This window comes from Bubalus kerabau, chromosome 3 (genome assembly GCF_029407905.1).
Source record: "Bubalus kerabau isolate K-KA32 ecotype Philippines breed swamp buffalo chromosome 3, PCC_UOA_SB_1v2, whole genome shotgun sequence".
NCBI lineage: Eukaryota > Metazoa > Chordata > Mammalia > Artiodactyla > Bovidae > Bubalus > Bubalus kerabau.
In genome coordinates, this window is record NC_073626.1 from 3,836,576 (window position 1) to 3,851,435 (window position 14,860).

Below are 14,860 nucleotides of genomic sequence, written 5' to 3' on the forward strand. Positions count from 1 at the left end.
CAAAGGAGGTTAAGCTAATAAGATGTGAGTACTTCTTAAAGGTGTGTGTTTTCCAGTTTCTCCAACTGTCTGAAGCTTCATCCTTGGGGAAATTTTCAACACTGGTGTATTCTCAAGAGAGATTATTTCCCCTGTTTGGTAAAGGAGAAACTATTTATATATTTCCACAATTTACATTGCAACAAAGACATGTGGATTTATTTAAATATATCCTGACAGGGCAGCTTTAACATGTTATATTAATCTGCCAAAGACAACTCATTACAGCTGCAGAAAAACATCCCCTGCTTACCCGCAGGAAGAAAAAAAAAAAAAAACATTTACAAAAATCAAAAAAGCTGATCACTTTAAAAGTTGCTCTTGCCATGGAAAATGTGAAAATTAAAGAAACACAAAATGGTTACATCAGAACAGGAAGCTGACTGAAGACCCTGTAGATATTCTTCATGATTTGAGGAAATGATATTAAAAATGAAAGTAATGATCTCCACTTGCACCAACTAGTTGAACATTACCTTTAAATTTTCTTTCTAAATTGGTCAAGTGCTGAGTAGTTGCTGTGAAAGACACAAATGCTATAGAAACACACTTCTAGAATCTCCCTCCTTCACTGCGGGTCACAGATTATTGGACTGCTGTGATGTTTGCATACATAACTTTCAGCATAAGATTCATAGCATGCATTTCAAGGATACAGTGTTCACTTCTTGCTCAAACAGTATGAGCTTCTTGACCCTGTCTCCCTAGCTACATCACAAACCTCCTCCACGTGGAGCGTCCATCTGGGCTATCACATCGTCCGCTTGGGCCTTGGGGCACGAGGAATCAAGGCCAGCACACTGATGCTTATCCTGCTCATTATACTGTGAGTAACCAAGGCCTTTGTCTCTGACCCTGAGTTTCACGTCTTGTGCCCACACCCATGAAGCAGTAACAGGTAAGGCCCCTTAGCTTCCAAGGAAGATAAAGTCTGTGAATCTCCACAGTTCTTAACAATTGTTTAAGAAAAAAATCAATGCATTACGAAGTTTATAACATATGTAGAAGTTAAATGAGTATGGTAGAATAAGCAATGAAAAAGATTAAATGGAAATGTATTTACTGCAAGTTTTTATGGATGCGTGCTATAACAGAACAACGCTGTCTAACAGACACATACCACAAACCAGAAATGCAGGCTGTATATGTAACCTTAAATTCTCTAGAGACATAAAAAAGAGGAAGTTAATGGTAGTATTTTATTTAACTCAGCATCTTCAAAATACTATCATTTCAACCTTCAATCAACATAAAAAAATTCAGTTATGTATTTTATGTTCTTTTCTTATACTAATTCTTTGAAAATGAGCGTATATTTAAACCACCAGCATAATCTGTTCATTTAAGCCCCATTTCAAATGCTAACGTAGCTACAGGCTAACCTATTGGACAGCACAGCTCTAAAACCACCACTGAACATAAAACAAGGAGGGACGGCTGAAGAGTGGACAGAGATAAAATGGAATACTAATGAAATGCTATACTAACCCAGAAGAAGTCAGGAAAGAAAAGAACAGGCTGAGAAGTGAGTGCACAAATGACCCGTTTGGGTGTGGCACACTAATTCTTCACCTCCAGGGCGGAGGAAAGATGAGCACGGAGGCTCAGGTCGTGCGAAGAATTTTGGTCCTAAATATGCCATTCATAATCCTTGGGGATTTAGACAAGAGACCTCATCCTTCTCAATTTGCATATATTTCTTTATCATCTTTATCATATCATATATCATATATATCTTTATCTGTTTATGGCAGCAATAAATGTTACATTTCAGAAAGTGGATTTGGATGTTAGCCCCAGATTTGAGTCTGGATTCTGCCCTCATGTGACTTTGGGCAAATTGCTTAATTGTCCTAAAGTTCAGTTCTTTCTTCTCCACAGTGGGTATTATATAACGCCTACCTTAACTCCACATAAAACACAGTGTCCATCATTTTAGACGCCTTTGAGAATATTAAGTTGTTTTATTATTATTATTAAACCAACTAGGACCGTGAACTATGGGGTTAGACACCATTCAAGGCAGCGATGCCTCAAAGCTGAATGGCAAAGTCTCTTTCTACAAAAGAGAAGCCAGACACCTACCTGACTGCCCACTAACATGGCTATTATGGGGCTAAGGTAGGAGCACAGACAGAAGCATTAAGGTAAAAACACGTGTTCCTTATGTCAGTGTTCATACTGTGATGTGTAACCTTTTTCTTTGACAAAATACAGTATCCAGGGAGCCTGGAATAATCATGAATAAAGTTCTGTTCCGGTCATGATTTCAAAAAATTAACAGACTTTATTCTACAAGTGAATGAGGAGCAAATTATTCTCCTTTAAGACTTCCCTGGTGGCTCAGATGGTAAAAAATCTGCCTGCAAACCAGAAGACCTGGGTTCGATCCCTGGGTGGGATCAAACCCCTGGAGAAGATCCCCTGGAGAAGGAAACGGCAACCCACTCCAGTGTTCTTGCCTGGAGAATTCCACGGACAGGGGAGCCTGGGGGCGACAGTCCATGGGGTTGCAAAGAGTCGGACACAAATGAGTGACCGCCACTTTCACTTAACTTAAAGAGCAGTTTCTATTTGTTCACTAAGAAGCTCCAATCTTCTGAATCTTACTGTTGAGAACTAGTATTTTATTGATATTTTTCTTCTCTAGAATCCTTTTACAAAAGTATTGTGGCCATTCATGTATCTGACCTAGCCCCTAGTTTATAAAGTGAGAGTTATTCCGTAGAGAAGATTACCAGGTTTTTGATGCCAAATATATAACAAGCACTTTTTCATACCTACTCAATTTAGTTTTGTTTCCAAGCCTGAAATGTGGATTTAGCAAGCTTCCTTTAATAGATGAGAGTCTGGGACTTGCGAGGGTCATACAGTGGTCAGTGGTGGGGCCAGAATGTGGATGAAGGTCAGCCTGATTGCACCCGCCCCTTGTAAAGCTTCCTCTCCTGGTGGGTGCTTCAGAGACGTTGCACAATAGTATTTCCCATTTGTTCAGAGTACGAGCAATCGCTCACACATCTTCAGTTGCTCTTACCAAATATTCGGAGGCTCTCCAAGCAGATCATATGCTCCAAGCTGCAGCAGCAACTGCGGCAGCAACAGTCTGGGGTCACGAGTTCACTGCCAAGAGTGGCAGCCAGAGCGACACCCCGAAGAATTCTCCTTTTCCTACGTGACTTTTAAGTTGCGTGTGTGGGTTCTAAGTCGCTTCAGTTGTGTTTGACTCTTTGCACCTTATGGGCTATAGCCCACCAGGCTGCTCTGTCCATGGGATTCTCCAGGCAAGAATACTGGTGTGGGTTGCCATGCCCTCCCCCAGGGAACTCTTCCTGACCCAGGGACCAAACCCACATCTCTTAAGTCTCCTGCACTGGGATGCGGGTTCTTTGCCACCAGCACCACCTGGGAAACCTGACTTCTAGTTTAATCGTCTACAGTTACAAAAAAATTATTCAGGTTAATATAATATCTTATATTAAGAATTCTTATTTGTTTTTCTATATTACAAGCACTAAATATTTCTATATTTTCTTAACAGTCTGTGTTGTCCTCTGGGTAAACCTAAGTCTCAAACAAATCTCACAGCAGGGTCTTCCTTACCTGCACCAGCTCATACACCCATTTACCCGAAAGATAAAGAACACTGGGCAAAAAAGGACATAGCAGTAAATGTTTGTTGATTGGATTTTCGTGAAGATCTAAATTCAGTAGCCTCTTACTTTCTGTTTCTCTTGTGCAAATTTGACATCATCATAGAAAAATAAGCACTAGACATACATGAGAATTTACAAAGGAATAAATACACATGACCAATAATAACATCAAAAGTGTTTAACTGTACTAGTGCTGAAATAAATATAAATAAATTGAAGGGGAAACCAATATTTATCTACTAAATCAACGAAAACCATTTAAAAATAAAAATACCTGGTTGCTGAGGAGATCGTTATACTGTTTCTGGAAAACTGTATGATAGGATGTATCAAAAGCCTTAAAATCTGGTGATTCTTCACCCTGCTGTGCCTCTGAAATGCTATAAGTCAACCATAATCCAATAGAAAAATATATATATTAAGAAAAAAGTCTGGTGATTCTTTTCACGAAGCATTTCACTTTTAGGCATCTACCCTGAGGAAGTAATCATGGCGCCACAAAAATATAGAAGGAAGAACATTCACTATAGCAGCATCTCCCTTTATTTTGCTGTTAACAGTAGTCTACATGTCTAAAGTATAAATTGATTCAGTACATCATGATCAGTCCATGCAGGAGAACACTATACAGTGACTAAAAGTCATGTCACGGAAGGGATTGTAAGTGACCCGTGTAAATCCTGCAGTGTGTTACAGCGTGTGCAGTTTGTACAGCATGGTTGTGTGTGTGAGTACCAAACAAACATTTCACAAAATGTCCGTAGGGCTCATCTCTGGATGTTGAGATTATGGGTGATGATTTTTCTTCTTTGTCCAGCTTCCCTGCCCCATCTCCCTGCAGGGGAGGGTTATCTCCAAAGTCTTTCAATTGGGATGTATTAATTTAAGAATGAGAAGAAAAAAAGAAACTGTGATGCATTTTTGAGAAACAATGACATCACACTTGAACTTCTTGGGGAGCCCAGACTCTCAGGCAAGGGCGAGCTCTTGCTTTGCCCTACCTGGGAGATGACTCAGAAGTCCAGAAGTCCAGTCTCCAAGGCCAAAAAGACGAGCTTATTGGGTCACACCCATCCTCCGTACTTCATCCATTCAGTCTAAAGTGTTTTACCGAGTACCTGCCCTGTGCTAGGCACTAGGGGTACAACAGGCAAGAGGAGAAGAGAGAAAGAGAAAGGAGAAAGGATGAGAAGGAGGGAGGGAAGAAGAAAGCCTTCTAATGTACTATGAGGGACTCGGACCTCAACGACGTGGCAGCCAGGAGCAGCGCTCTGAACCAGCCCTCAGGTGTACAAGCTTGTTCTGGAGGGAGTTGCTAGGGTGGCACAGCTTCCTTCAGAGCTCAGGCATGAAGGCGAGAAAGGGGTACGAGCATCCAGTGCAAGGTAACAGGACGGGCTGGAGACACTGGCTCAGGAGGGAGCAGGGTTGCTATAGAGACAGACAGAGGGCTGGGCCAGCAGGGCTTGGAGCAGAAGAGACCAGACCACAGGCAAATCTCGTGGCCACGTCTGGGGCCCACTGAAGGGCTCTGGATCTGAGAGCAGCCGGGGGATCCTAGGAGACCACGAGGAGCCCCATCCCGGGCGGCGGCGGGCAGATCTGAGCGGGAAGAGAGACCCTCATGCAGTCACAAGGAAATCGCCCGGTGATGCACAGACTATTTTTAAGTGACTTCATCTTTGACTCCCTGCCAGGGAGTCTCCGATCTTAAGGTTCAAAAGCTCGAACAAAGGAAAGACCAGCTTTTTGAGCGTGAAGTGATAACACAAGGCGGTGGCTTTCCAACACAATTAAATTCTAGGTGAGCACAGCCCACAGCTGTGGAAAGCACGGTTTTGCCTGGAAAGTACAAAGTGCCTTTTTCCCGCTTTATTCATCAATAACCCTACAATTGGAGCTGACACATCCAAGCTTCAAAGCGAAAGCAAAGAGCTCAGTTTGTGAATATTAAGCGGCTTGCCGAGAGATGGTCTGACCCTTAGGTTTCAGCAGCGTCCAGTGGTGACAGAAAAGGGGCCTAACGTTCATTAGACCCCTTCAGGGCTGGGCGGCTCACTGGCCAGCTGTGGGCTCTCTCTTCTGAACTCTCAAGGTCCTGTTTTCGATTTCTAGTGGGGAAGAGATTTCTTCTAATGAGAAGGTATTTATGTCCATCCATTTAGTCACCCGCCATGGGATGCAGGGCCTGGCTTTGGCTGAAAAGAAACGTCTGCAAACTAGATTACTGAGAAACTCTTGAACCTGGCAGGTAGCACTTCTCCCCAAGTCTGCTTTCCTCTAAAAATGTAAGTACTAATTTTTTAAAAAAGGTGGGGTCTCCTGGGGGTGGATCTCTCAGAGGCCCAAGAGGCCGTGGGAAGACTCGACTGAAGACCCTCGCTGGCTGGCACCAACCCTGTGAGATGCACATGTTACCCACACGACAAACAGTAGATGTGAGAACAGTTAAAGAGCAAAACCTCATCGCTCAGCCCTGAAGTGGCAGGGGCGGGGGGCACTAAATGGGGTCACACAGTAAGGAGCAGGGCTTCCTGCCATCTGCACAGGCAAGGAGCTGTTGTTCGGTTGCACTCAATCCGGAAGACGAGAGTGAGAGGAGATCACAGCTGTCCCCTCCCTCCGCGGGGTGGCAGAGGCCAGGGTCAGCCCACAGAGGAAGGGAGCAAAGTGGCAGCACTCAGGAGGGGGAACTATCCCCTAGTATCACAAGCAGCGGAGAGCGGCCACCGTCGGATGCAGTGGACCATTGCAGAATGCAGAAGACGCACTGGTGTGGGAGACAGAGTCCTGTGTAGTCAGAGCTGTTGCCCCGCTGTCGGCACGTGAAATATATTGATGGCTCACGCTGGCCTGAAGCCCCATCCACGCACCGCAGAAGGGCTGTGTGCGCAGAGCGTGAACCCCTGTCCTGTCCTCAGTGCGCACACATGCACACACACACATATACACACACGCGTGCATACACATATGCATTCCTGGAGTGTTTAAGTCTCCACGAAACCTGTGAGGGTCATGGGGTGGCAAGGAAGCCCCTTAGAATCCAGTCCCCGCAGCAAAAACTCCAGCAACCAATCCGTCCTGAGACACCCCGGGCTCCTGCGCCGGCCGCTTGCTCCGCCCCCAGCGGCGGCGTGTCAGCGGCTCCCGCCTGGCTCCCTCCCCCGCTCCTTCTCTCTCTCCCTTCCCTCGCACTCAGAGCCCGGTCACCTGCTGTCCCTTCTCCTGTGGGGCGGCGTCGCCCTCCTCCACTTCCGTCTTTGGACTCCTGCCCTCAGGCTCCCGCTCATCCTTACAATCTCTCCTGAAACACCAGAGTTTTCTTAAGAGCGCGGGCACTGACAGCCACCCTGATGAGAACTTTCTTACCGGGCAAGAAAAGAAAGCCACCATCGCCAAGTGAACCTCTGTGGAAAGAAAGCAGCTGGCGACAGGGAGGAATACGATTATTTAAGAGGAGAAGGGAAATCTGAACAGGACAGAACAGTGCGGTGACTTCAGCAGGGCGTGGTCGGGGCCTCGAAGTCAACACCAGAGCTTGGGGGTATATTCAGTCACTATTTACATACACATACTATTTACATGCACATAACAATACATACATGTAACATAGTTACATACACGTAAGGACAGAGGATGAGATGCTTGGATGGCATCACCAACTTGATGGACATGAGTTTGAGTAAGCTCCGGGAGCTGGTGACGGACAGGGAGGCCTAGCATGCTGCAGTCCATGGGGTCGCAAAGAGTTGGATACGACTCAGCAACTGAATTGAACTGAACTGAACCATCTTTCGGGGCTTCCCAGGAGGTGATAGTGGAAAAGAACCCACACCCAGTGCAGGAGACATAAGAGACGTGGGTTCAATCCCCGGGTTGGGAAGATCCCCTGGAAAAGGAAATGGCAACCCACTCCAGTATTCTCGCCTAGTGAATCCCATGGACAGAGGAGCCTGGCAGGCTACAGCCTATAGGGTCACAAAGAGTCGGACGGGATTGACGCAACTTAGCACACAGGCCCACAATCGTCTTTCAAATAAGGATATAAACTGAATCTAATTTTATTTTATAATTAATATATGCTGCTGCTAAGTCACTCCAGTTGTGTCTGACTCTGTGCGACCCCAGAGATGGCAGCCCACGAGGCTCCCCCCGTCCCTGGGATTCTCCAGGCAAGAACACTGGAGTGGGTTGCCATTTCCTTCTCCAATGCATGAAAGTGAAAAGTGAAAGTGAAGTCGCTGAGTCGTGTCTGACTCTTCGTGACCCCATGGGCTGCAGCCTACCAGGCTCCTCCGTCTATGGGATTTTCCAGGCAAGAGTACTGGAGTGGGGTGCCATTGCCTTCTCCGATAATTAATATATAATTATTTTAATATACTGAGGAGCAGGACCTTCTCAGTGAATTCTTTGGCTGCCTTCATGAAGCTTCTGGTTAAAGGACTCAACACACTCTGCTTTGACTGGACCAGGCAAGCCGTAGCTGATGATTTCAGGCAAGTCCTAGTTCTCGGGAAGCAGGACTCCTTAGAGCAAGTGGCTGGCTACTCCTCATCTTTTTACAGATGTGCTACGTTTTATACAAAGTGTTGCCTATCATTTAGCACAGAACATTTTATTAAGAACTTAGATGAGTTTTTAAACAAATCATACACTCTGCAACAGATCAAGTCCTCTGGCCTAGAGCAGAGCTTCTCACACTGTGGCCCCCAGACCAGCAGCCATGACCTCCCCTGGGAACTTGTTAGAAACGCAAGCCCTCAGCCCCACCGCAGACCTCTAGGACTGGGAACTCGGTGTGAAGGAGCCCTCCAAGTGAGGCCGACCCCTTCGTAAGTCCAAGAACCTCTGCTCCAGACCCACCGCACCTCCAGAGCCTCTCAATAATCCATACTGAATATTTCTAGGTGCCAAGGTGTGCACTTGGTCACTCAGTCGTGTCCAACTCTTTGCAACCCCATGGACGGTAGCCCATCAGGCTCCTCAGGCAAGAATATTGGAGAGGGTTGCCATTTCCTTCTCCAGGGGATCTTCCTTCTCCAGGGCCTGAATCTGTGTTTCCTGCGTTGGCAGGCCGATTCTCTACCACTGCGCCACCTGGAAAGCCCCTAGATGTCAAAACAGCCTCTGAATGATGACTCTTTTCACAGCAAGGTCCTTTGATTTATGAAAGTCTGCAGCCCAGTCCTCAGATGAGCTGGCTTCCCTCTTGGGGCTGCTCATGGGGCATCTCTCCTGCCCGCCTCTCCTGGTCCTCCACCTGGTGGGTGGGGCTGCTCCCAGGGGTGGAGGGGCGTGGCCTCAGCTGCTGTTTACCCTGGCTGTTCAGAGCCGCCTCAACGGGGAGCCCTCAGAGGTCCCTAGAGTAAGGCTCCACGTCCCTGCCCTGGAGTCACCGCTGATCGCGGGCTCCCAGGGCCCACAGCTCTCTCAGGGCCTTGCGCTCTCACCTCAACTCTGTTCATAGCGCACCGCCCTCCTGCCCACTCGGACCCTGCAGAGCGACCTCGTCTCTTCTCATAGAAGTTTACCCACCTCTCCTCTCCTCTGGGGCTCAGATTTCCCCTTGGGTTTCACAAAAAGCCAGTGGTTCTTCAATTTGAACAGGTGTCAGACCCGCCTGATGGGCTTAGTAAGACACAGTGCCGGCCCCGCCCAGGAGTTTCCGATTCAGTGGGTTCTCAGCCTGCAGTGGAAGAATTTACATTTCTAACAAGCTCTTGGTGCAAGTTGATGCTGTGGTCCAGGAATCCTACTTTGAGCATCTCTGTTGAAAACCAACATCAATGAGCCTAAAAAACAAACAAAAAAAACAGTCCCCAAATGACCACACCCTTTCATCTCCCAAGAGATCCAAAGTATCCTTCAATTAAGTCAACTTATTTCACTGGTAATTAAGTTCCACTTACTGCGAAAAAAGAAGTTTTGAAGTTACTTCAATTCTTATTTAAGCCATCAGCAGAAATAGTCAATTTACTCAATGTACTCAGAGAAATGCTTTTCCTCCCAGGGGAAATAGTGTTCTCTGCAGCTTCTAAAATCTGCTGGCCCCAGCCCTGACTCTGGTTCCCTTAAGCTAAGGAGGAGCTGGGGCTGGGCTGGGGACCAGGGGTGAGAAGCTTCGCTGTCACAATTCAGGACGATGGAGGATGGGGAACAGGGAGAGAGACTCTTGGCTTTGAATAAGAAGCGGGAGGTGACATCAGTAACCCTGCCGCTGACCTGAACCATCAGGCTCCAGGCTTCCTAGGGAAGCCCTGACTTCTCCACCCCTCCCCATCCTTCCCACTAAGCTGAGCCCAGAAACAAAACCCAGCTCACTTCTCAGGGCTCTTGCCTGCATCTCCTCTCCAGAGACCACAGCAGCTGCCCCCAAGGACACAGCCCTGCTCCCCCAGCTGAAGTCTGAATCCCAGAGTGGAAGCCAGAGCGAACTGCCAACAGGGCAAGAGCCTCATTCCAGACCTCAGAGGTCCTTCTGCAGCCCCCCAAAGGCCAGACCCCCAGTTCATAACCCACATCAGAGCCCCCTTGGGACAGTATGCCAGTGATCGAAAACAGTAGAGGCCTGTGGTTTCGCTCTCCTGAGTTCACTGCTCTACCAGGGGGCGGGGTTCCAGGGAGGGTGGGTCTGTATGTGGGCAAGGCTGCAAAGAGGGGCCGCTTATAAGAAAGGGAGAGCTGTGGGGAGGGCGGGGCTACAAGGAGGGCGGGGCTTCAAGGAGGGCGGGGTTACAAGGAAGGCTGTTTGCGGCCCAGCCAAAAGGTCACGTGTTACTTGCTGCCCCTTCTCTTTGAGAACAGAAAGTCAAACATCCCCCACCCCAGACCTAGACTAGCCTCGCCTGTTGATTCAAGCTCCAAAGGTTCAGGGAACTGCATTCAAAGGCCCCTGCTAGCTGCCTTTGGACTTCCCTGGTGGCTCAGTAAAGAATCTGAACACAGCCTGCAATGCAGGAGAACGAGGTTCAATCCCTGGGTGGGGAGGATCCCCTGGAGAAGGAAATGGCAACCCACTCCAGTATTCTTGCCTGGAGAATCCAATGGACAGAGGAGCCTGGTAGGTTATCCAAGTCCCTGGGGTAGCAATGAGTTGGACACCGCTTAGAGACTAAATTACCACCAACGGCCTTTTGCTTCTCACAGTGGTTCCCCAGGAGCATAAAATAGGAGAAGTGAAACTGATTATGTCACTGCTTGATAAGGGGGGAGGAAGCACATGGACAGCACTGTTTATTGGGCCCTGTTATCGTGCAGGTCACACACAGGGTCTCCACGCCATGAAAGGGTTCGCAGCTGCCCTCCTCATCTGGACTCTGCTGTCTCCCTGTAGAGCTGGCGGGGAGGCCTGGCCCACGCACACAGCCTGCAGGAACGGGAATCTGCAAGTGCTCTACCAGAGCTGCGGTAAGTGCTTTCTGAACGTCGGTTTCTGTTTACGGGGAAGGCAAGGCCCACACGTGTGAGATGCTTGAGCGCTTTATGGGAGTGGGGGAAGGGCAGGGAGACAGCGGATGAATGGGTAGGTGTGGACCACAGGAAGCCCTGGGCAGAGAAGCTGTCTGGCGGGAGAGAGCTGGAGAGCACGACCAGAGGGCCAGAAAAGCACAGTGACTCTCTAGATCAGAAGGGATCTTGCAATGCGGAAGACCTGGGTTCGATCCCTGGGTCAGAGAAGAGAGGTGGCTACCCACTCCAGTATTCTTGCCTGGAGAATTCCATGGACAGAGGGTCCTAGCGAGCTACCACGCATACGATCACTAACCTCACAGAGCCCGAAAAAGAGCAGACTGACCGGTGAGTCTACCAAGTCATGAAACCTTGCCAGTTCAGGATCAGGAAGAGAAGCTTCCATCAGTTCAGTTCAGTCACTCAGTCGTGTCCAACTCTGCGACCCCGTGGACAGAAGCACACCAGGCTTTCCTGTCCATCATGAACTCCCGGAGCTTGCTCAAACTCATGTCCACCGAGTCAGTGATGCCATCGTGGTGAAGCTTCCATGACCTCCCCCGACTGCTCACCCGGGGCTCCTCTCCAGGTTACGTTGTTTGTGAGTCAAGTGAAAAGATGGTTTATGACAAAGGAGAAGACTCATGTCCTTCTGATGATGCTGCCAGAACTCCTCTCACAGCAGCAACGTCATTTATTCATTCAACAAACACTTATCCAGCTGCTGCCAATGCCACAGTTTTCTCTAGCTCTGGACATGATAAGAGGAATGAGCCAAGGCTGTTACCCCACCGGTCAAGCGTAGACAGCAACCAGAACGCAGCCTAGTGAATAGAGCGCAGGAAGCTGCCGTGGTCAGGGTCTGAGCCGAGTCTTTGGAGGGTATGTTTGTTTTCTGGGGCCATCAAAACACCACGGGCCAAGGGGCTTCGACAGTAGAGGCTGCAAGTCTTGCAAGACGAAGGTACCAGCAGGACTCGTTGCTCCTGGGCTTGCAGGTGGCCTCCTTCTCCTCCTGTCTTCACCTGCTCTTTGTTCTGTGCCCACATGTTCCTCGTGTGTCTGTGTCCATTCTCATGAGGATATCAGTCATAGTGGATTAAGGCCCACCCATTCAGGAAGATCCCCTGGAGCAGGAAGTGGCAACCCACTCCAGGAGTCTTGCCTGGAAAGTCCCATGGACAGGGGAGCCTGGCAGGCTACAGTCCATGGGGTCACAAGGAACCAGACAGGACTGGGTGGCTGAGCACATATACGCATGTTCAGTTCATAAAGGGGGCCTGAGTGGGGAGAAATGAGCCCAGTCTCAGGATCGCATGTTGAATGAAGATGAGAGAGACTGGCTCACGAAGTTATGACCTTGTGAAACATGACATCTTGGCGGTAGACAGGGGGCAACATGCTGCTCAGACTGTAGGCAGTGGAAAGCAGATGCCCTTTAAGTACCCAAGCCGGCCCCACAGTATGCCGAGGGGCATCAGTGTTACACTGAGCAGAAGCTGGGCCCTACGACTGGCACCCAAGGAGCTGCCTCACAGATGTCCAGACTTGACTCTTTTAAAAAGAGGGAACATCGAAGATTGAAATACACATACACACACACACACACAAATTTTGTTTAATGTAGAAGAGAAGGAAAGACTGGGTGCTGGAAGTGTTCATCACCTTCCCCTTGCTCTTCCCTTGGGGATGGGATGCTTTCTCCTGGCATCTGTTCATCTTCAGGGCAGGATGAGAAGCAAAGCTTGAGATGAATGCACCGCTCAGGATTTGTTTTTCTAGTTCACCCTCCCAGGTTGCCATGGCTGGTCCACCCCTCAGACCAGCCTGCAGTCTGCGTCCAAGCCTGGCAACCACCTCTCCCGCTGCTGCCAGGAGCAGATGCTCCAGGGAAACGGATGGTGTCGCTGCTGCCTGGGGAGAACCCCTCCTTCTGAAGGGGCAGCTGCTCTGTGGAGTCAATGAATGCTGGTCACAGCCTTGCTCTAAGCACTCAGTGGAAGGAATGAGGGAGACGTAGTTCTGGTCCAAGAGCAGCGGGAGCAGGAGCCAAGCAACAGGGTAAACGCCTCGTGGGAAGCACTGGACTAGAGACGGTGTCCTGCACCAGGGATGTGATGATGGCTGGAGAGGGTGAGGCTGAGTCTAAGCCACCAGGGAACCTGTCCTCAAGCTTGAGTTCAACCATTTAGGATGATGAGAATAGTGATTACAAAATCTCATGTTCATAAAGGGTATATGTGTTAGGCGTCAGACTAAGTACTTTCTAAACGTTATTTTTATCTACAGGTGTGTAAACTGAGGGTGCATGCTAAGTCACTTCAGTCGTGTCTGACTCTTTGCCACCCCATGGACTGCAGCCCGCCAGGCTCCTATGTCCATGGGATTCTCCAGGCAAAAATACTGGAGTGGGTTGCTGTGCCCTCCTCCAGGGGATCTTCCAACCCAGGGATCGAACCCAGGTCTCCCGCATTGCAGGCAGATTCTTTGCCATCTGAGCCACCAGGGAAGCCTGAGAATACTGGAGTGGGTTGCCATGCCCTCCTCCAGGGGATCTCCCGGGACCAGGGATGAAACCTTGTGTCAGACATCATGAGCAGTAAAACAACAGCCACCTGAGGGTGAGTGACGTCAGATAGCTTTTCCGACGCCACCGGTGGCAGTGGCAGAGTGGCGCCTCCAGGGGCACAGGACAGGCATGAAGCAAGTATCTGTGGCATTAAAATGCATTGATTCCAGGCCACTCTGAATCAACTGGGGTCTAGAATGTTGTCAGAAGGCAAATGGCCTAGGGGTGGGAGCGGGAAGGAACATTTAGGCCGAGGAGGACCGTGTGAGTGAAGGCTGGGGAGCAGGTTTAGCCTCGGGGGCTGGGGAAGGGCTGGGACACGGGGGAGGGTGAGCGATGAGGCGGGAAGGGTGAGCAGAGCCCAGGGGTGATGGGTGACTTTAATGTGTCAGTGTGACCAGGGCCCGGGATGCTCAGATGGCTGGTTAAGCATCATGTCCGGGGTGTCTCTGAGAGGTTTCCAGAGGAGATGAGCACTGGCGCGGTGGACTGAGTAAAGCCGATGGTCCTCCCGGTGCGGGCGGGCAGCTCCCAACCTGTGAGGCCTGACGCCCGCACAAAGGCGGGGGCAGGGAGTACTCACTCTCTGCCTGACTGCGAGGCTGGGGTGCCCATCTCCCACCTGCAGTGCCCCCACCCCGGGTCTCAGGCCTTCAGGCCACACCACCGGCCTTCCTGGGGCTCCGGCTCACAGATGGCAGACTCTGAACATCTCAGGTTCCATCATCACACGAGCCTACACCGTGTAACAAGTCTCTTTCTAGGACAAATACAGATGTGTGTCATGATCACCAACACGTCATGACCTGTGTGGGGGTTAGAAAAGAATCTACAGGCAGGATGAAAGGAGAATAAAGTTTATTAGAGTGGGAGACGCTCTTAGAACAGCGGGCTGGCTCCAGGGAGAGCCAACCCTTTCAAGGGCTAGTAGCCAATGTTTATAGCCTCAAAACAGAAAAAATTCCTACTGGAAAGGGTGGCATTAGGTGATGGGTTAAGATGTAATAGGGTGGCTAACAGGGTAGAAATTTTACCTAGTATGGAGTCAGGGAACTGGCCACTGGCCGGAGGCTCATGGCAGCAGTTGCTATGAGTTCGGTCAGTTCCAGAGATGTTTGTCCTGTGACCTTGGTACAGGATTCCACACGGA

At 49.2% G+C, this 14,860-nt stretch overlaps 1 protein-coding gene across 1 annotated transcript in view; it reads left to right on the top strand.

The window, feature by feature from the left end:
* The first annotated feature begins 10,909 nt into the window (after positions 1–10,909).
* LY86 (lymphocyte antigen 86) overlaps positions 10,910–14,860 on the top strand; it is a 41,235-nt gene continuing 37,284 nt past the window's right edge. Inside the window, exon 1 of the mRNA XM_055574522.1 lies at positions 10,910–11,099. Within this exon, the coding sequence (XP_055430497.1) occupies positions 10,973–11,099 (127 nt within the window). The 5' untranslated portion in view covers positions 10,910–10,972. The remainder of the gene's footprint in view (positions 11,100–14,860) is intronic.